Source organism: Schistocerca americana, chromosome 4 (genome assembly GCF_021461395.2).
Source record: "Schistocerca americana isolate TAMUIC-IGC-003095 chromosome 4, iqSchAmer2.1, whole genome shotgun sequence".
Lineage (NCBI taxonomy): Eukaryota > Metazoa > Arthropoda > Insecta > Orthoptera > Acrididae > Schistocerca > Schistocerca americana.
In genome coordinates, this window is record NC_060122.1 from 233,803,144 (window position 1) to 233,826,021 (window position 22,878).

The following is a 22,878-nucleotide window of genomic DNA, read 5'->3' on the forward strand; positions in this document are numbered from 1 at the left end:
GATCTTCGGATGGCTAATATTTTTTATTACATAAATGTTTTCGTCAGCAGCATGCTGTCTGCTCCACACTGCACAAGAATATTCGAGTAGTTAGTGCCACATTATCAGTAGTTTCACTAATAAAAATACGCTGAAGTGCTTGCATTATATATGGTGCAAAATAGTTGTGTTCACTTATGTATATTCCAATAGATGGTGGTTCGTTTTTTTTGTGATCCGCGTGATCTTCTAGCTCCATGTATATGTTATTAAATTGTACCACAACACACATATTGTAACTTGGCACACTTCGCAGCATTCTGAAAATGCCGTGCCGTGTGGCTAGGGCCTCCCGTCGGGTAGACCGTTCGCCTGGTGAAAGTCTTTCGAGTTGACGCCACTTCGGCGCCTTGCGTGTCGATAGTGATGAAATCATGATGATAAGGACAACACAACACCCAGTCCCTGAGCGGAGAAAATCACCGACCCAGCCGAGAATCGAATCCGGGCCGTAAGGTATGACATTCCCTCGCACTGACCACTCAGCTACCAGGGGCGGACATTCTGAAAATGCATGTTGAGCATCGCATAGGTGTTATAGACTTGATTTTCTTTACGATGCAGAGGTTATCATTAAGTAAAGATACAAAGCTATCGTTCATTAAATGTCGACCATGGATATAAACAGAACAAAGATGATGTGTGGGATATCCAAATTTTACATGTTAATAACAGAAAAATGTTTGCACCGTAAGCGTAAACTTATTATTAAAAGACAGCACGATAAACTGTTTGTACTAGGATTTTTATACTATCAGTGATAATTATTAACGAAATACTTCGAAGCCAATCGACTACATATTATAAAGCAGATATATGTGTAAGCTTAAGGTGCAAATATTTATCTATTATTAACATGCTACATTTTGCACATCCCACAAATAATCATTTGCTCCGTTTACATCCTTGTCGATGTTCAGTGAATGATATCTTTGTATCTTTGCGTAATGACAATCTTTACATTGTAAAGGAAAACGTGTAACACACGTGCGATGCTCAACACCGATTTTAAGAATATTGTGAAGAGTGCTACAGTAACTGATTTAGAATCTGTGTATTGTGGTGGAATTCAAGAACATATACATCGAGCTAGAAAACCACGTGGGTCAAAACAAAACGAACCACCATCTACTGGAACATATGCAAGTCAATATATATATATATATATATATATATATATATATATATATATATATATAAAATGCATGCACTTTACCGTATTTTTATTAATGAAACAACTCATAAAGTAGCACTAATTCCTCAAACATATTAGCTCAGTGTGGAGCAGACATGTTGTTGACCAAAACATCTGCGTAACGAAAAATATTAGTCACCTGAAGATGGGCTTGCTAGTCCGATATCGCTTATGGCAGCAAAATGAAACATTGAGAAAGTATTTGTGGCTGGTTGCATCATTCACCAACCATCGCGAAGGTCCAACATGGATAAAATAACCAGTTGGAGGATGATGTTTAACTGAGGTTCATCCAAGTGTATAACTGTTTCTATCGAAGCAGTACTGTAGCAAAATGTTGGGTATTTGTCAGTCTATGGTAGCAGCGGCGGATACATACGTGACGACGTGAATGGTGTCGATGGTGAGGCTGAAGGCGGCGTCGCGGCGCGAGATGAGCACGTCGTGCCACTGCAGGTCGTCCAGGCGCAGCCCCTTGGGCGACGAGATCTCGCGCTCGCCGTCGCCCACGTTGATGCGCACCTGTCGGCAGAAAGGGCGGCAGCCACTGTCAGCCGCGTCCTCAGTGAGAGAGCGCAGCTGCTGCTAGCAGGTGTAGCAGGCCGGTGAAATGTCACGGATCGCATTCGCTAGAGAGAACGTCGTGTAGTACCAAAAAGTAAAAAAGTGGTGAAATCTGCAGCACAAGCTCTTGACCTCGTCATTAGCCTCGCTGTTGGTAGGGTAGTGAGGGAGGGAGCTGGTGGCGAGTCGAGCGCCCCAGCCGCATTTTACTCCCGGGGAGCCGGGGAGGATAACCCGATTCTTCTTTGATGGCAGATGAGTGGACCTGGAGCGGCTGGAACGAGGAAAATTCCCCGCCCCTATCTCGAGCTGAACTGGGGACCTCCAGCGAGGGTACCCAGTGTTCTAGCCACTAACCACGGCCATCCTACAGTTTTTTTTTTTTTTTTGGTCATCAGTCTACTGACTGGTTTGAAGCGGCCCGCCACGAATTCCTTTCCTGTGCTAACCTCTTCATCTCAGAGTAGCACTTGCAACCTACGTCCTCAATTATTTGCTTGACGTATTCCAATCTCTGTCTTCCTCTACAGTTTTTGCCCTCTACAGCTCTCTCTAGTACCATGGAAGTCATTCCCTCATGTCTTAGCAGATGTCCTATCATCCTGTCCCTTCTCCTTATCAGTGTTTTCCACATATTCCTTTGCTCTCCGACTCTGCGTAGAACCTCCTCATTCCTTACCTTATCAGTCCACCTAATTTTCAACATTCGTCTGTAGCACCACATCCCAAATGCTTCGATTCTCTTCTGTTCCGGTTTTCCCACAGTCCATGTTTCACTACCATGCAGTGCTGTACTCCATACGTACATCCTCAGAAATTTCTTCCTCAAATTAAGGCCGGTACTTGATATTGGTAGACTTCTCTTGGCCAGAAATGCCTTTTTTGCCATAGCGAGTGTGCTTTTGATGTCCTCCTTGCTCCGTCCGTCATTGGTTATTTTACTGCCTAGGTAGCAGAATTCCTTAACTTCATTGACTTCGTGACCTTCAATCCTGATGTTAAGTTTCTCGCTGTCCTCATTTCTACTACTTCTCATTACCTCCGTCTTTCTCCGATTTACTCTCAAACCATACTGTGTACTCATTAGACTGTTCATTCCGTTCAGCAGATCATTTAATTCTTCTTCACTTTCACTCAGGATAGCAATGTCATCAGCGAATCTTATCATTGATATCCTTTCACCTTGTATTTTAATTCTACTCCTGAACCTTTCTTTTATTTACATCATCGCTTCCTCGATGTACAGATTGAAGAGTAGGGGCGAAAGGCTACAGCCTTGTCTTACACCCTTCTTAATACGAGCACTTCGTTCTTGATCGTCCACTCTTATTATTCCTTCTTGGTTGTTGTACATATTGTATATGACCCGTCTCTCCCTACTTTTTTCAGAATCTCGAACAGCTTGCACCGTTTTATATTGTCGAACGCTTTTTCCAGGTCGACAAATCCTATGAAAGTGTCTTGATTTTTCTTTAGTCTTGCTTCCATTATTAGCCGTAACGTCCCTTTACTTTTCCTAAAGCCAAACTGATCGTCACCTAGCGCATTCTCAATTTTCTTTTCCATTCTTCTGTATATTATTCTTGTAAGCAGCTTCGATGCATGAGCTGCTAAGCTGATTGTGCGATAATTCTCGCACTTGTCAGCTCTTGCAGTCTTCGGAAGACAGTCAAATGAACAAGAGACAGATGTAAAAAAGAAACTAAACTGTTTATTTTTCAAAACTAATCGTCATAATCTTTAATACATTTATCCCCCTATGGGACAAGACACGCAGTGCCTTCGGCGTCTGAAGAGAATCGGCAGCCACGAATGTCTTTCTTCAGGCGCTGTATGGAGGATGAGTTAGGTTGTTTGGGGGAAGAGACCAAACAGCGAGGTCATCGGTCTCATCGGATTAGGGAAGGACGCGGAAGGAAGTCGGCCGTGCCCTTTCAAAGGAACCATCCCGGCGTTTGCCTGGAGCGATTTAGGGAAATCACGGAAAACCTAAATCAGGATGGCCGGACGAGGGATTGAACCGTCGTCCTCCCGAATGCGAGTCCAGTGTGCTAACCACTGCGCCACCTCGCTCGGTTGTATGGAGGATGTATAATTGCTTCCCAGCGAAACTTTTGTAGCGTTGTCGAAACAACCTGGCAACATGTGGGTGGATCCGCAGAAGTCCCACTGGAAAGGTCTTACACATTCCCCAGTAAGTCTTAATCTCTCCCCAAGCGATTACGATGTCTTTTAATTTCTGAAGAAAGACATTCGTGGCTATTGATTCGCTCCGAACGAAGAGGTGCACGCAGAAGTCCAAACGTGCTTCTGTAGGAAACGGTAACTTTTTTCCATGAAGGCTTTGACCGTCTTGTCCCACAGTTATAGCGATTACTTTCGAAATAAGAAAGAAAGTACTTACTTTTTTCCATCACCCTCTTTTCATTCGGTTGCCACTTGTAACAGCAGCTATCATGCTAGGAGTAAGGCTTAAAGTCAGATTAATTAATTAATTACACAGACGGAAATCCAAAGTGTCCCATCAAGAACACCTTCATCGATGGCTACCAAAATTATCCTCCAGTGTTTCCAAAGCTGTCGGGCATGTTTCTTAAAATTTACTACTTCTGTGTCTGCGATATATTCGGTGCTGACAAAACTTATTCGCACAGAGGAGGAATAGAGTCGCCGGCCGAAGTGGCCGTGCGGTTAAAGGCGCTGCAGCCTGGAACCGCAAGACCGCTACGGTCGCAGGTTCGAATCCTGCCTCGGGCGTGGATGTTTGTGATGTCCTTAGGTTAGTTAGGTTTAACTAGTTCTAAGTTCTAGGGGACTAATGACCTCAGCAGTTGAGTCCCATAGTGCTCAGAGCCATTTGAACCATTTGAGGAATAGAGTGACTATAATATGGCTGTTGGCTGAGTCTAACTTTAGTGGAACTTTTCAGGTGGACGTCGCAACGCAGCAGGTTCGGGGGACGGCCATGTGCAGAGAATCAAAATTATTAAGACTGTGAGAAAAGTCGAATCACTGCCGTGTGTAATATGCATGCATCATACTGACAGAGAGCAGTTGTGCGAGGTGTCCGGAACCACTAGTGTTGAGATGGATTCAGGCAAGAAATGCAGGCACGTGTACTTTTGCGGAAGGTTTACACCACGAGTTGAAGTGACTCGAATGAGGAGTAGATGGATTACAATAGCTAAAATCAGAGCACAATTTAAGGTAGAAAGATCGTCGAAAGCTAATTACTGGAAGCTGCGCTAACATCTCTCGTTTCCAAGCGTCGTTAACCCCTGACGCCATACCACAGACAACAGAGACTTTCACGATGTAGAGAGACAGTCAATCGGGATTCTCACTGGCACACTGTGATGCTCAGCGAGGAATGTAGTTTCATTTTCTGGTGGTCACACTGAATTCAATGAGCCCGTAGTCGACCTAGTGAAATCTCGCTCGCAACGGCAATTCTGAAGCCCATAACTCTCGAGCTCCTACAATCGTGTTGCGGGGAACTATTTCATATGACAATAGGACTGATTTGTTAATTTTCGAAGGGATGTTGAATGCTCGCCAATATGTAGCAAGATGGTTAAAACCCATTGTTATACCGTCAAATGGTAGATTTCAGCAGGTTGAAGTAAAACACCAATTACAGTTTAATCACAAAAGCCTCCAGAAACGTACGAGTTCCTGATTGGCCTACCCTGTTCTCCTACTTGTCACTAGTGTACTACGTCCGCGATGGCATATCAAACTGTATCCTAGCTTGCACACCAGTCTTCAGGGATCAATCTTGAGGGACTGACACCACATTTGTCTCAGACATGACAAGAGATTCGTCAAAAAGATATTGGGAAGTTACACAATCGAGTCACATTAATGCAGCCACTCGTCAATAGCGTCAATAACCATCTTTTGCAGCGCGAACGTGCAGGCAGAGAAAGAGTAGCCTCTGCAAGACACCGTCAGGGATGTGCAGCCATGCCGACACCAGTCCCGGGTTTCTCGGTTGAAGATTCATGGCGCGAACAGCGCGATCGAGGTAGTCCAACTGATTCTGGACTGGGCTTAAATCCGGAGAGTCTGGTGGCGAAGGAAGTACGGTAGACTATCCTAGTGGGCTTCGAACATCGCACGCACAATGTGAAGTATTTGACACGTTGCATTGTCCTGTTGGTAGATACCAACACGCCGAGGGAAACACAAAACAGCATGTTAAGATGGACATGGTCCACAAGGACACATACATACCTGTGTTGATCCATTGTGCCTTCCAGAAACAGATCATCAAGGGAATGCCAGTAGATATCTCTCCGCTGGAGCATATAATGTGATTCGTCTGGAAAGGTCATCTGCCTCCACTCGACGTCCGGTTGCGGTACTAACGTGCAAAATCCTACGCCGATGAGCAGCAATCTACATCTACGTATACATGATTGCTCTGCTATTCACAATAAAGTGCTTGGCAGAGGGTTCAATCAACCACCTTCAAGCTGTCTCTCTACCGTTCCACTCTCGAACGCCGCGCGGGAAAAACGAGCACTTAAATTTTTCTGTGCGATCCCTGATTCTCTTATTTTATCGTGATGATCATTTCTCCCTATGTTGGTGGTTGCCAACAGAATGTTTTCGCCATCGGAGGAGAACACTGCTGATAGAAATTTCATGGGAAGACCCCGTGGCAACGAAAAACGCCTTTGTTTTTAATGATTGCCACTCCAATTCACGTATCATGTCTGTGGCACTATCTCCCCTATTTCACGATAGTACAAAACGAGTCGCCCTTCTTTGAACTTTTTCGATGTCATCCGTCAGTCCCACCTGATGCGGATCCCACACCGCACAGCAATAATCCAGAATAGGGCTGACAAGCGTGGTGTAAGCAGTCTCTTTATTACACCTATTGAACCTTCTAAGAGCCAATGAATCGCAGTCTTTGGTTTGCTCTACCCACAACATTATCTATGTGATCATTCCAATTTAGGTTATTTGTAATTCTAATACCTAAGTATTTAGTTGAATTTACAGTCCTCCGATTTGTGTGACTTACCACGTAATCGAAATTTAGCGTATTTCTCTTAGTATTCACGTGAATAACTTCGCACTTTTCTGTATTCAGGTTCAAATGCCACTTTTCGCACCACACAGATATTTCACCTAAATCATTTTGCATTTCGTTTTGGTCATCTGATGACTTTAAAAGACGGCAAATGACAGCATCATCTGCAAACAATCTAAGACGGCTACTCAGATTGTCTCCTATGTCGTTAATATAGATCAGGAACAATAGAGGACCTACAACAGTTCCTTGGGGAACGGAGGATATTATTTCTAGAGTGAGATTTTTACTCTGCAGCGGAGTGTACGCTGATATGAAGTTTCCTGGCAGATTAAAACCGTGTGCCGGACCGAGATTCGAACTCGGGACCTTTGCCTTTCGCGGGCAAGTGCTCTAGTGTGGTTCGCAGGAGAGCTTCTGTAAAGTTTGGAAGGTAGGAGGCGAGGTACTGGCAGAAATAAAGCTGTGAGGACGGGGCGTGAGTCGTGCTTGGGTAGCTCAGTTGGTAGAGCATACTCTGAAAGAAACCTGACTGGTATACAATCTGGACCGGAAGCTTTGCTTTTATTGTGATTTAATCTGCTTTTCTACACCGAGAAGTTTCTCATCTTGGCAGCTGTCCTTGATTCGAACTCAGAAATATTCACTTCGTCTTCTTTCGTGAAGGACTTTCGGAAAATCGTGTTTAATAACTCTGCTTTAGTGGCACTGTCATAAAGGTATTGATTGGGTTTTCTGCCAGATTCTGAGACAGAGTTTCGTTGTGGAAATAATTAAAAGCATCTCGCATTGAAGTACGCCCTATATTTCGAACTTCTGCAAAACTTTGCCAATCTTGGGAATTATGCGCTCTCTTAAATTTGACTTGCTTTTTTTCGTTTCTTCTGCAACAGCGATCGGACACGCTTTGTGTGCCAAGGGGGATCAGTACCATCACTTATTAATTTATGTGGTATATGTCCCTCAATTGCTGTCGATGCTATTTCTTTGAAATCATTCCACATCTTTTCTACTCTTACGTGATCAGATCGGAATGAGTTGAGACTGTCTCTTAAAAAGGCGTTAACAGCTTTTTTAAATAGATGTACTTTGCGTTTCTTTTTGATGGTTGTAGGTGTTACGGTATTCAGCCTAGCAGCAAATGCCTTGTGGTCGCTAATCCCTGTATTCGTCATGATACTCTCTACTTGTCCAGGATTATTTGTTGCTAAGAGGTCCAGTATGCTTTGGCCACTATTCCCTCTTCGAGTAGGCTCATGAACTAATTGTTCAAAACAATTTTCTGAGAAAGCATTCAGTGCAATTTCGGATGAAGTTTTATGCCTGCCGCGGGCTTTAAAAGTATAAGTTTTCCATCATATCGACGGTAGATTGAAGTCACCACCGATTATATCGTTTGAGTGGGGTACCTCTTTGAAATGAGACCCAAGTTTTCTTTGAACTGTTCAGCAAGTATATCTGTCGGGGGGGGGGGGGGGGGTCGTAAAACGATCCAATTAGTAGTTTAGTCCGATTGTCAAGTATAACCTATTTCCATACTATTTCGCACGAGCTATTTACTTCAGTTTCACTATACAGTAAACTACTTCTGACAGCAATAAATACCCCACCACCTACTCTATTTAAGCTATCCTCTCTGAACACTGTTAGGTCGTTTCGAAAAATTTCTTCTGAACTTATTTCCGGCTTTAGCCAGCTTTCCGTACTATAACTGTTTGAGCTTCAGAGCTTTCTATTAGGGCTTGGAGCTCTGGTTCCTTGCCAATAGACCGAGCGATGTGGCGCAGTGGTTAGCACACTGGACTCGCATTCGGGAGGACGACGGTTCAATCCCGTCTCCTGCCACCCTGATTTAGGTTTTCCGTGATTTCCCTAAATCGTTTCAGGCAAATGCCGGGATGGTTCCTTTGAAAGGGCACGGCCGATTTCCTTCTCCATCCTTCCTTAACCCGAGCTTGCGCTCCGTCTCTAATGACCTCGTTGTCGACGGGACGTTAAACAACACTAACCTAACCTAACCTTGCCAATACAGCTACGACAATTTTACAACTACATTATCGATCATTTTTACAATTACCTTAATATGTTTTACCTGCCCCTTTTTAGACGGACGTCCTTTCTGTGGTTTCCTGAGACCCTCTAACCCACTTCCTTCCACACAGCCTGCGCTCAGGTCTGGGTTCATATACCAGGCATAGTGAATAGCATCTCCGCAGAGTTTCACAACTATTGGGATGGTGTTTCATGTTGTAACACTTTCGCTTCCATGAAGTGTACTTTCCGCTGATTCTCATTCACAGTTATAAACTCCACGTATTGGCTCAAGTGTGGATATCACACCGTAGTTTCCTGTAGAATGCCGAAAGAGTGGATGAAATCTAGATTGTTTTTTCACTACGTCCAACAGATGTTCTGGGCCATCCAGTTCCACAGCGTACAGAATATTTCACGAATTTTTATGGGTTTCAGCGGAAGACGTTTGTTCTGCTGCACGCTTGGCGTTGTCTAAATACCAAATACTCGTACTTAGCCTAGATGTCGTCATCTGGCGGCGATCCAGAAACTTGATGAAACACCTGATGGTTTGCTGGCCATTGCATCCAGTGCCCTGTGGTGGGACCCCTCTTGCTCATGTCACGGATGATCCAGTTAAATCGGATTTGCTAATAGACACACATTTTCAGCTGTTCCCATCGAGGTACATCAACAACACCTGTCGGCAGCTGAGGGTTTCAATTAATCATCATTTATTCTAGAGAAGCTGCACGGTCATCAATGGAATCTGTTCTTTCGAGAACAGTTACTGTCGAGAACAGTTAAAATGGCTACCCGGCCATTGACCTTCGTCTGTGCGAATGCGCACAGGTTGCCCTACCTGTTACGGGAATCGTCACCTTAGTGTGCGCGAGTAATAAGTAGCTGGGCAAATATCTATTACGAACATTACGAGTGTAGACTGTGGACAGTTGGGAATGTGGGTCTCATGGGAAGCGTGCGAGGGATAAGTCCTTGCCGTCGTGCTGTTCATCTGTGTCCTCGGTGGCTCAAATGAATAGAGCGTCTGCCATGTAAGCAGGACATCGCGGGTTCGAGTCCAGGTCAAGGTACACATTTTCAGCTGTCCCCATCGGGACAACACCTGTCGGCAGCTATTAATTGTCATCTAATAGACGTTGTTGCATTTTACGTTGTTATATGCAGAACGCTTTAGACGGTAGTCCATTTTACTAATACTTTTAACGAACTCATTTTGATCCTGACTATTATTTGTATAATACGTCAGTTTTCTATTATAACCATTGATGTGGTGGAGGAACCTCTGGTTATCTGAAAAATAAGAGGCCAACATAATTGACAGTGACAGTTTGGATCAGTTCTGGAAATCTTCTCTCGGTTGGCCAGCTGTTCTCGATAAACAGGAAATGGTGATATGCAAAATTTTCAGTGGGCGTGCCACATTGATCATAACCAGTCGCTAACTGCGACTGCGGTCGCTCAACACGCCACCCCCCTCCTCCCAACTACTCAACGCAGGATACGGATTATTGCGGGCGGAGGGCTATGGGCAATGGTGCAAATCTATCTGTCGTGCACGCATCTGCATATCGAGTGCAGATCTATACATTATATTATATCGTGTACGTTGTTGTTGTTGTTGTGGTCTTCAGTCCTGAGACTGGTTTGATGCAGCTCTCCATGTTACTCTATCCTGTGCAAGCTTCTTCATCTCCCAGTACCTACTGCAACCTACATCCTTCTGAATCTGCTTAGTGTATTGATCTCTTAGTCTCCCTCTACGATTTTTACCCTCCACGCTGCCCTCCAATGCTAAATTTGTGATCCCTTGATGCCTCAAAACATGTCCTACCAACCAATCCCTTCTTCTAGTCAAGTTGTGCCACAAACTTCTCTTCTCCCCAATCCTATTCAATACCTCCTCATTAGTTACGTGATCTACCCACCTTATCTTCTGCATTCTTCTGTAGCACCACATTTCGAAAGCTTCTATTCTCTTCTTGTCCAAAATGGTTATCGTCCATGTTTCACTTCCATACATGGCTACACTCCATACAAATACTTTCAGAAACGACTTCCTGACACTTAAATCTATACTCGATGTTAACAAATTTCTCTTCTTCAGAAACGATTTCCTTGCCATTGCCAGTCTACATTTTATATCCTCTCTACTTCGACCATCATCAGTTATTTTACTCCCTAAATAGCAAAACTCCTTTACTACTTTAAGTGTCTCATTTCCTAATCTAATCCCCTCAGCATCACCCGATTTAATTTGACTACATTCCATTATCCTCGTTTTACTCTTGTTGATGTTCATCTTATATACTCCGTTCAAGACACTGTCCATTCCGTTCAACTGCTATTGCAAGTCCTTTGCTGTCTCTGACAGAATTACAATGTCATCGGTGAACCTCAAAGTTTTTATTTCCTCTCCATGGATTTTAATACCTACTCCGAATTTTTCTATTGTTTCCTTTACTGCTTGCTCAATACACAGATTGAATAACATGGGGGAGAGGCTACAACCCTGTCTCACTCCTTTCCCAACCACTGCTTCCCTTTCATGCCCCTCGACTCTTATAACTGCCATCTGGTTTCTGTACAAATTGTAAATAGCCTTTCGCTCCCTGTATTTTACCCCTGCCACCTTCAGAATTTGAAAGAGAGTATTCCAGTTAACGTTGTCAAAAGCTTTCTCTAAGTCTACAAATGCTAGAAACGTAGCTTTGCCTTTTCTTAATCTTTCGTCTAAGACAAGTCGTAAGGTTAGTATTGCCTCACGTGTTCCAACATTTCTACGGAATCCAAACTGATCTTCCCCGAGGTCCGCTTCTACCAGTTTTTCCATTCGTCTGTAAAGAATTCGCGTTAGTATTTTGCGGCCGTCACTTATTAAACTGATGGTTCGGTAATTTTCACATCTGTCAACACCTGCTTTCTTTGGGATTGGAATTATTATATTCTTCTTGAAGTCTGTGGGTATTTCGCCTATCTCATACATCTTGCTCACCAGACGGTAGAGTTTTGTCAGGACTGGCTCTCCCAAGGCCATCAGTAGTTCTAATGGAATGTTGTCTACTCCCGGGGCCTTGTTTCGACTCAGGTCTTTCAGTGCTCTGTCAAACTCTTCACGCAGTATCTTATCTCCCATTTCATCTTCATCTACATCCTCTTCCATTTCCATAATATTGTCCTCAAGTACATCGCCCTTATAATCATTTAATATGAAATCGTTTCAGCGGTTTGGTCGTGAAAACGCAACAGACACAGTTACTTTCGCATTTATACTATTAGTATGGATTGCTGAATCTAATAAGTGACACGTTCATCAACCTGAAACTTCGTAATATCATAGACGAATACATAAATACTGAACTGGAATTGAATCCAAAACCTTGGGAATTATGGTCTGACATTTACTCACGCAACTACATCTACACTTTATTACACATGTGTCACAGTAATATAAATAAAAATACTGTTACTAGTGTATGTCCGGTTCCCATGCATTGTCCGCAATGATTAGATAAATAAAAGTACAGAAAAAACGCTACGAAACTCAAAGAGGGGACGAAGGATGTGTATCAATGAATAAAACACAAGTGAACACATAACATTATGAGAACATACATAAAATTACTTACATTTTGCAGCATAAACTAAGCATTGCGAGAGTTGCCACAACACGAGGTCGCCTCTCAGTGATGATGCCATCATTTGACGTCACACTGGCAACACGAGGTCTTTCACAGCATATTTTTTTTCGCAAAGAAGATTTCGAGCATGTTTCGAATATAAGACTATACTTGATCACGACAAAATGTGACACAAAATCCCAATCTGAGCGATGTACTATACGTATTGATGAAACAATGGATGAATATGTAGTGTGATAGACTCAAAATTGCGTTTCAAGTATAAGTGAAGCAGCCCGTCTGATATCTTACTTGTCGGTCGAAGCTTTTAATGCAAGTAATAGTTCGTACCGTTTTATTATTTTGTAATTTTATTTTCAGAATAGAAAACCATCTGTACCAATGGTTTAAATTGATTTTCGATTTTGGTTTTAATAAAGATGTATTTTCTGTGTGACTCAAGTAAATAGATTATCATCAGCTTAAATAGAACGTGTAATAACCTAATCATGAAAGGTTGCCTGAAAAATATAAAAATCGTCTGGGTGTAAATATTAGCAGCAGTCCTTGTAACTTAGTTCGAGGTATAAAGCACCAGACGCTTTCGTCACTTCGGTATATGGTCATACGCATTAAGAAACCACCCATGTCGTGCTCCCCGGATTGCGAATTGCACACAAAAAGCGACGCAGTTAGGTGCGATCTATAATTAAAACAGGCCCAAACGCAGGCCACTAATCGACTGTCAGGGAAAAGTTCCAGCCAGCAACAAAGTTTGTCCCTAACGTACATCGAGATCAGTGCCTCGTGTGATTACCAACAGAGGAAACTGTGTGAGTGAGAAGAATTACACTTAATTAAACTTCTGTGAAAAAGGTTTGTAAAACTTGCCTCATTGTACCTCTAGACTTTAGTTAGTGGTTTCTTTTGCACCTTTGCATACCAGTTCGTAGATATGGTTGTCACTTTCATTGTGATGTATTAAGATGGCGCACACGTTCGTATCGTTTTTCCACATGTACAACAGACTCAACACATACATATAACAGAGACTTTAGTCATCAGTAGTATTTTATCCTTCACTATTTACAACAATCTGTCAACACCGGGGTAATTTTGCGAATTTACGACCGTAGAAATCTCGTGGTTTTGAGACGAAGAACTCGTCCTCTTCAGAGCGCATTTCCATTAGGAAAGGAAGTTCCTTGACGGCTGTTCGATAGAGAGCGAAGAAGGTGAAAATCTGAGGGCACGATATCTGGTGAATAAGGTAGATGGGGCATGACCTTCCAACCCTACTCCTGTATAGTGTGTTAGAAGGCAGTCTTCCTGATTGTTGTTCTTGGAGAAAGTCTGGAAGACGTCTCAGTTATTGAAAATTAATGTCAGCAATGGTTGTTACATCTCGAAGTAATTAGTGGGACACCATGCTGTTAGAATAGATGCGTAGCATTATCTCTTGAAAGATGCACGCAGGTCTTTGTACGGGAAGTTGCAGCTTTGTTTGGGCTAAACCGTTCCTTTATGTGCCTTATGTTAGCATAGAGACACCAGTAGCTTGCGGTACCCAAACGCCGGTTTTTTTTAACCTTCCCCTTTTGATGAAAATGTCGCACAATGGTGAAATAGCACAGTTCATCAGATTCGACAGTTCTCAAGTACACTGACATGCATCACTATGGATTAATGCTTTTAAACGTTCTTCAGCAAACCCCGAAGTTCTTCTTGGACGTGGACACAACGATCCTCTTGAAAACAAGAAAACCATTTTCTCGCCGTGCTCTGCCGCATGGCGTTTCCCCATACAAGGTGCAAATGTGCCTGGGTGCCTCCGCTGTTCTCACCCTTTTACTGAACTCTTAGAGAAGAATATCTCGGAAATGTTCCGATTTCTCCACTTGGCACTCCATTTTCTGGCGTCCAGAGTTCCACTCTCTATCTCCAAATGACAAAATGGCCATTTGTAATCTCAAATAGTAACAGTGAACTACAAAGAAACAATGACAAGCTATAAATAAACCCATAGCTATCGGAATACCGAAATGAGAAACAAAAACGCTACCAACTTATGGACCAACGTAATATAACTGAACCTAAAGGCTCGATTTGAGCAATAAAAAGTGGCTTACTTCATGATTCGTTGCCTTAAATGCCATACGTTAAGGAGTGTACCCTATTCCTAATACAGTTGTCGGCCGGAGTGGCCATTTGTTCAAGTAATGGGTTAGAGCATCCAATAATAAGATGAGGTTGCAAGCGTCGTCTATGTTTCACATGGGTCTTAGGACTCAAGTGATAAATCAGTATCTGTGCTCTTCGGCATGTTCATGTCAACACTTGAACAACCATTAAAAGCAGATCAAAAGCCAACCCAGAGTCTCATTTCTATATGAACACCATATCTACCTCCGAAGTAGTTTTGTACTGTCTCCAACCGCAGAGCCCTGAATATCTCATCTGGACTACTGTCATCACAAGTAGCCGCTCACGTCCCTAGGACGGGTGACCTCAAATAACACGTCATCTTAGACCGAGAGATTCAAAGTATGTTGCGATAAACGTAAGGTTACTACAACGTAAACTTAAAATGAATATTCTCACTCTGTTATTTCTGAAATTTCCTTCTGCTTTCAATCCCTTTAACTGATCATACAAGAACCCAATCCTGTGGGAAAAGTTTCCGAAGAAGTGACATGGAACAAAATACAATGTGACTTTTCGATTCACGTAGAAACGGTGTCTGCAGAAAGTACAACCAATCTGCAGGTGAGAATTCCCATTCTTTTTCTTTATTAACCAGCGGTTTAACTGGCAAATAAAGTCATAGTTTCATAGTATGGTATTTTATGTATCTTCAGTAACTGTAGTCGCGTATAATGAAATAAAAAGCAACCAGTTGCATAAAAGAAATTTTGTTTCTTTACTGATATGCAATAGGCACAACCTTCTGAAGAAGGTAAACTAAGTGCTCGAAATCGGTAAAGAAATTAAATATCTTTTATGCAGTTAGTTTACCGGAATTTGATTGCAATAATTAGACGTGTGTTGTTTGAAACTGATAAACAATATTTTATTCAACATAATCTCCATTTCTCCCACCTCTCCAGCAGGGTATGAATGCTGCGCCAAAAAAAAAAAAAAAAAAAAAAAAAAAAAAAAAAAAAAAAAAAAAAAAAAAAAAAAAAAACAGTTCCTTTTTTGAAGCTAACCAGTCAGCGAGCCAATTCGTACGAACTGAAGCGTTGTTCAGTGAGAGCGTGTTCCAGTGATGCAAAGAGATGTTAATCGGACGGAGCCAAGTCTGGAGAATAAGCCGCATGCCCTAGTATTTCCCAACGGAACGCCTCGATCGTTTCCCTGACCCGTTTATCTGTGTATGATGTGGCGTTATCATGGAGCAATATGTCTCTGTGTTGCCAGTTTCCATATTCCGGTCGTTTTTCGCATAATGCCCGATTTAAGTCGATCATTTGCTGTTGGTAGCGATCAGTGTTAACGTTTTCACCAGTTTTTAGCAGCTCATAATGGATGACACCCTTCTGATACCACCAAACACAGTCCATAGTCCTCTTTCCGAAGCAATTTGGTCTTGCTGTGAATGTCGATGTTTTGCCTGGATTCGCACATGGTTTACGATGCTTAGCAGTGTCAAAATATATCCATTTTTGATCATCTGTCACTATTCGATGGAGAAACAACTTTCTTTTGAGTCTGGCGAGCAGCATATTTCAGAAGTGGTCTTTCTAACTGCTTGCTGTCTTTCATTCAGTTCATGCGGAATCCATTTTCCCACTTTCTGTACCTTTTCTATAGCTTTCAACCGAGTAGAAACGGCCTTTGCGTCACATTCAATTGTTTCGCTAGTTCCTGTTGAGTTTGATGATATCATCATTCAATAACGCTTGAAATTCGTTGACTTACAATTTTTTTGGTGGTATCCCGCGCTCGTCGTTTCTCACGTCAAAATCCCAAGTTTAAATTTTTTGAACCACTCAAAACACTGTGTTTTCCCAAGAGCATGTTCGCCGAATGCTTCGACAACCATTCTAAGCGATTCTGCAGGCGTTTTCTTCAACTGATAGCAGAAAACCAATGCTGTCCGCAAGTCGTAGTTCGTAGGCAGAAAACTCGACATGTTTACTGGTTTGAAACAGATACCAATGTATGGAACTTGGGTTACAGTATGTTGACATTCTTCGCCAGCAGTTACAGGAAGCAGATGGCCCTGCAGACGCAGTCTCACTGACGGCTAGAAGCATCTGTAGGGGAACTGTAGTTTCATACTTCTACACCTGGTATAGGAACGACCTTCGCAGACCACCTTTGGCCGCAAGAGGCACATGCATATATGCCGACGTCGAAAGAGGCTCGAGTAAAACTCACATTCAGTTCTCCAAAAATCGCTGCCGGAGAAATTACTGTTACCAAAGATACTGATCTCTTTCGATTAGTACACAAATGACACTTTCCATTCATTTTGCGATCCACGTGGTTCCTTTAGACGAAGCAGCCCAAAGGAAACCTTACAAAGTGATAATTTTATGCATGAATGAGTTAGTTCTACGTTCTTCCAACTTGTGCCTTAGGATTTACAATAAAATGGCCATAGGAATTCCTGCTACTGTGAATACCAGTTTTCATATGAAGCATATGCCGATTTCTGTTTTTCCGGAGTACTGTTGCTGATGACCACCTTATAAGAAGAGGCCGTGGTTACTGTTTAAGCTACCATGAAATTATTGTTGGCTTATATATGAATGTGTTTTATGTTGTTACCTTCAGACTGTCTTGAAAATGCCGTGAGGAGTTTGGATGGAAGAACGTTTGAAATGGTTTACATGCAATACGGATTTCTGTGCTCCGCATGTTCACGCGTAAAGGTGAGTGCTTTTGAATTATGATCTTTCAAGCTTCATAAATACTGGCTTTCATAAATATGGTACATCATTTTTCATTTCTATTCACCGTTATGTAGGCGTAGTTTGGTTTTTCCTTCAAATAAAAAATCACTCTGTGAAACCATTTTCAATTCCTATTATGTTCACAAGCTAAAATAACATACAGTATAACAACTTCTGTTGTCACTTGCAATTTTGTATAGTATACTTTAACTGCTCATGACATGCTAGAAGCATTTTCCTGTGTCAGCCAAACAAAACTGACCTCAGCTTCAGATCCAATATTTAAAATTGTATCTTTTAATGGATATCAACAAATCATTCTATTCATATACTGGGGGTGGGCATATGGCACCTGCAAAGAATGAAAGCGAAAAAAGTTGCGAAATACGAGGAACAGTCAATAAATAATTCAATGTATTGTTTTCTCGGAGAGTTTCGGTCGAAAAAATGTGGAATTTGTTGTTCGCACACACTGAACGTTTCTGGCAAGAACAGTTAGGACACTATAAGTGCACGCTATAGGTTTAAATTCACATACGACCATACCGATTTTAGTTCTGCACACTTTGCCTCAATACATTAGTCGAATGATATGATGTTACCTGCACAACGCCTCGGCAGAGATCAGTTTCGATTTTAGCGTTGTGCATTTAATGACCACAACACCGAATGAACATAAAAATTTTACGTTTGCCTTCTTATTCCCCTTGCACCAACTAGTGCAAGTAACTTCGTTTTCTTTTGAAGAAGTCATTAAATATTGTGACCGAAGCATTTGTTCACTAACGTTTGGTGTGTTATAGAGTTACGAGAATGCCTACTGAATACAAACGTTCGTAAAAGTCTTCAGGTTAGAATCAACAGAAAAGTTGGTTTTAACATTAGAGAGGTACGTGGTCCAACTGACAGGGAAATGTTCTTAGATTCCACGTATTTAGTTAACCAACCTACCTTGTCAGTCTTTAAAGTATAATCTGACCTACAGAACAGCTTGATAATTCTCCTACACAACTGCCACTGGTTAAAGACGTGGTTAAAGTCGCGTTAAGTGGCAAAAAATGTCCCAGGTTTGAACACTGATCGAGCTACGAAGCCGTGAAAATGCAGTCCGCTTTCACTTTTGGAGCTACCAAGACACATGTACGAGTATTTCTAAACAAGACATATTTTCCCAGTAGCTAAACTTCGTCGCCTGAGGCTAACGGATCTGAGTTGTCTTTATTTGGTGTCGGTGCTTACAACTAGGGTGCGGTTGTGTAAATAGTTTCAATTTTTGCATAGTAAGTATAACTATGTTTTTGTCAGTAGAAATGCAATCTGCTTGAAGTACTTTTTCACAGAACATGAGTATATTGTAAAAGTCAAAAGCCAAAAGTGAGTGTGACTGAGGGAGAAAGAGAGAGACAGAGACAGAGGAGAAAAAAAATCAAAGAGGAGCTGTAATAACGAGCCAGCAGACAGCTAGATGAAATATGTGGCATCATGTACATCGCGAAACGCCCTTTAGCTTTTGAGCAGCCGGCTTGCACATATATGCAATTATAATATTTAAAAGACCAGAGCACTGTTAAAGAGGTGCTGACATTCACGCCTCGATTCTCTTGTCACCCCTTTTTGTGAGGAAAAGTGACAGTGGTAATCAAAGCGAATCTAACAAAACGTGATGCGGTCAAAGGAATTTATAATTCAGCAGGAGGGAAAACGTTTTACTTTACAAACCCACACACATCAAATGGCACGGTTTCTGAAGTGAGTTATGTTAATGAATGACTGTGCTACCTACACAACTTGGTCTTCCGGTAGTCCTGCATCTCCTTTGTTGTAATTTCAGCAATACCCAAACACTTTGTATAACAGTACGTTCTAATGTGAAATCTATACAATTATGGAGTTACTAAATAGGGCAAAAAAGATCCAGCTACTGAAACGTTTACCATGCTCCTATCGTCTATGTACATAAGAGTACATATGTACCCTTACAGGTTTATCCGAACCCCGTACGCCATGACTAATGTAAGAAACTATTTGCTCAGCTGTGTACAACAAAGTACCGTCGAATGTACTCGCGATGCGTGTACGTATCTTTCTTTGAAAGTTGAACACCACAAACAACTTTCGTGCACAGAAGTACAATTAAGAAACTGTGAGAACAGTCCGTTACCGTGATTTCTTCTTTCCTGACATGACGTTAAACTTGTATATTTTTTATAATTTGTTCTTTCTATATGACATGTTCTTTACCACTGAGGGCCTCCTCACTAGGTATCTAAGGAAGGAAAACTATGTCTAAAAACTAGTCTAAAAAGAAAGTAACAGAGACGTCACTACAGAGGGAGCGCAAGCATTGATTACGGAAGTTTAGTCATATTTTGTAAATAAATTATCCGCGATTTAACCTTATAGAAAATTGGGGAATACGCACTAAGCCTAAATCACCATACCCTAATTTGAATCCTGTCTCTTAATCAATACAGTGTGATTTAAATTAGTTGGGACATGAAATCTGGGATCCTAGCTTGCAGCGTTGTTATGACAAATGTTTGTCTGCTGGCAACCACCGTAGTACCTGCTCTCCACGTCATGGAAAATCGCTTTAATGTCTCCGTCTCATGCAAAAATCAGAAGAGAATCTGAAATTTACGTGCGATGTAGATATCTAATTTGCCTCTAAGCGTGTTAGACAGCTACTCTCAGTTTCAACAAGGACCAGAGCGGGCCGTTGTGGCCGAGAGGTTCTAGGCGCTGCAATCTGGAACCGCGCGACCACTACGGTCACAGGTTCGAATCCTGCCTCGGGCATGGTTCTGTGTGATGTCCTTAGGTTAGTTAGGTTTAAGTAGTTCTAAGTTGTAGGGGACTGATGACCTCAGTGGTTAAGTCCCATAGTGCTCAGAGCCATTTGAACAAGGACCAGAGTTACTTTAATGTCTTGAAAGGTGTAAAATTTCGCGTACGAGAATTTGTTTCAAACTTATAACGTTATGTCTCGAAAACTACTGAAATCACTCAAGCAGATTTTCCATTGATTCCTAAAATTCCGGCGCGACAACGGGGCTTCCGGCAGTTTGGTACCGTATTTATTTTATTATGCATAAGCTACGGAAGATGGCTTTTTTTGTCACCATGAAACTCGTAATAAGTATAAAGCTTAAAGAGTCTACGTCCTTCAAAAATGCGGTAAAATTTCTGAAATTGACTTAGCCTCTATAGTCTACAGTGCCTCAGCTGTGCCCTTCCTTAGCTTACTTACGTCACGCATTAAAGGGCACGCAAGACCAAACGTTATACGAATACTTACTGCAACATTTCAACCGAGATCTGGCAGGAACAACTGCCCATTGGAAGTGGCAACGTAGTAAGAGCCGATAGTGTTAGTTTCCTATTGCTGTATTGTTGGCGGGAACTATCCCTCCCATTAGCAGTCAACTAGTTTAAATCGGGATACAAACCATATCCTTCCTTTTCTGTATTTCAGAGAGTACTGTTATAAGAAAAATTCACTATAATGTTCGGAGTTGATTTTGGAATCCCTTAACATCAGTCATGGCAGGTGCGCAAGGGTGGAACGAAATTTTAAAGCAGCGGCGTTACAGTATTTTTCACGAGCCCACTACATCTGGCTTTTGACAGAATCGACAGCATCTACGTAACAGACAATGACTGATAAATGCTTATTAATGGTTGTTGTTGTTGTTGTGGTCTTCAGTCCTGAGACTGGTTTGATGCAGCTCTCCATGCTACTCTATCCTGTGCAAGCTTCTTCATCTCCCAGTACCTACTGCAACCTACATCCTTCTGAATCTGCTTAGTGTATTGATCTCTTGGTCTCCCTCTACGATTTTTACCCTCCACGCTGCCCTCCAATGCTAAATTTGTGATCCCTTGATGCCTCAAAACATGTCCTACCAACCGATCCCTTCTTCTAGTCAAGTTGTGCCACAAACTTCTCTTCTCCCCAATCCTATTCAATACCTCCTCATTAGTTACGTGATCTACCCACCTTATCTTCAGCATTCTTCTGTAGCACCACATTTCGAAAGCTTCTATTCTCTTCTTGTCCAAACTGGTTATCGTCCATGTTTCACTTCCATACATGGCTACACTCCATACAAATACTTTCAGAAACGACTTCCTGACACTTAAATCTATACTCGATGTTAACAAATTTCTCTTCTTATTAATGGTAATCAGGTCATATTTCGCATTTCAGTGTATTAACTGTCCTTTAAGTTAACCAGAATTGTTCGCTTGTAGTTTGATTTCGCTCTTAAGATTCCTTGGAGATGTGCCTACAAACACAGGCCAAGCACGACGAATTAAAAAATACAACAAAATAAAGTTAGAATATCCATACTCCAAGTTATATATTACAACGAACAATGGGGTGCTTCAACCTGCCTCTGCAGAAGAGGGTGCTATAGTACTCTCGTGTGGTGGCATGTTAGTGATCATAACACTTTTGTGGCATTATCATAGAGAAAAAGGCAAACTTTTCTCAGTGACTTATATTGGTGCCATCGTATGAAAATGTTAACCATAGCGGCTCCGTTCCATAGTGCTCAGAGCCATTTGAACCATTTTGCGAACTAACACATCATTGGTTTCTTAAGCAAGTATGTAGTATTTTTATTTCTTTTATTGGTGAGTGAATGTATGTTATACGGGTACAAGGCTGGTGTAGGCTTGTAGATTTCAATTTGGCGATCTGCGTTTATCGTTTATGTTGTTTACATATCCAAGTAGCTTATCATTTGACGTTTGAGGCATAGAGAACCCTGTTACAGAACTTACAACTACAGTCGATTCCAGTGTTCTCATTTCATAAGCTAGCCGCGCTAACTACCGTAATATAGAAGCGGTCAAATTTTCTGATCAACAAGCAGAAATGACCCATACTTCGACAAGATATTTAGAGCGCAAATTAAAATACTGATAATTTACATTGTCATCTTGTACGAAGTTCAATGGGTCAGTCAGCTGAAGTGTCTTCTCGCTTGTGACTGCAGTTTTCTCACACTCTTTGTTGGATGATATTTGTGGAGGATGTGCAGTATAGGATGTTCATATTTAAAGTTCCACTTTATAAACGTTGTAGAAAGAGAACCAGTGCTCAGAATGACGACAAATTTGAACAGCATATTACTGAGGCAGCAGAATATATATATATATATATATATATATATATATATATATATATATATATATATATATATATATATATATATGAGCGAGGTTTCTACGGCTGCCGCCGCCTTTCGCACCCCAATCTCCATCGTTCACGATCATTCCAGTCTCCTTTATTAAGACCTCTCGCCGCCATTGCTTCGTTGACGTCGTCATTCCAGCATCTCGCAGGTCTACCGCGCTTTCTTCTTTGATGTGGAGTCCATTGCCATACCCGTTTTGGCCATCTTGTGTCTGGCATACGCTGTAAGTGACCATACCAGAGTAGGCGCTTCCTTTCTATGAAGTCTAGGATTG

The 22,878-nt window shown here is 41.8% G+C and overlaps 1 protein-coding gene across 1 annotated transcript in view; it reads right to left on the minus strand.

Moving 5' to 3' along the window:
- LOC124613370 (chondroitin sulfate proteoglycan 4) overlaps window positions 1-22,878 on the minus strand; it is a 553,335-nt gene that overhangs the window by 522,927 nt on the left and 7,530 nt on the right. Inside the window, exon 3 of the mRNA XM_047142070.1 lies at window positions 1,614-1,756. Coding sequence (XP_046998026.1) covers window positions 1,614-1,756 — 143 coding nt within the window. The remainder of the gene's footprint in view (window positions 1-1,613; window positions 1,757-22,878) is intronic.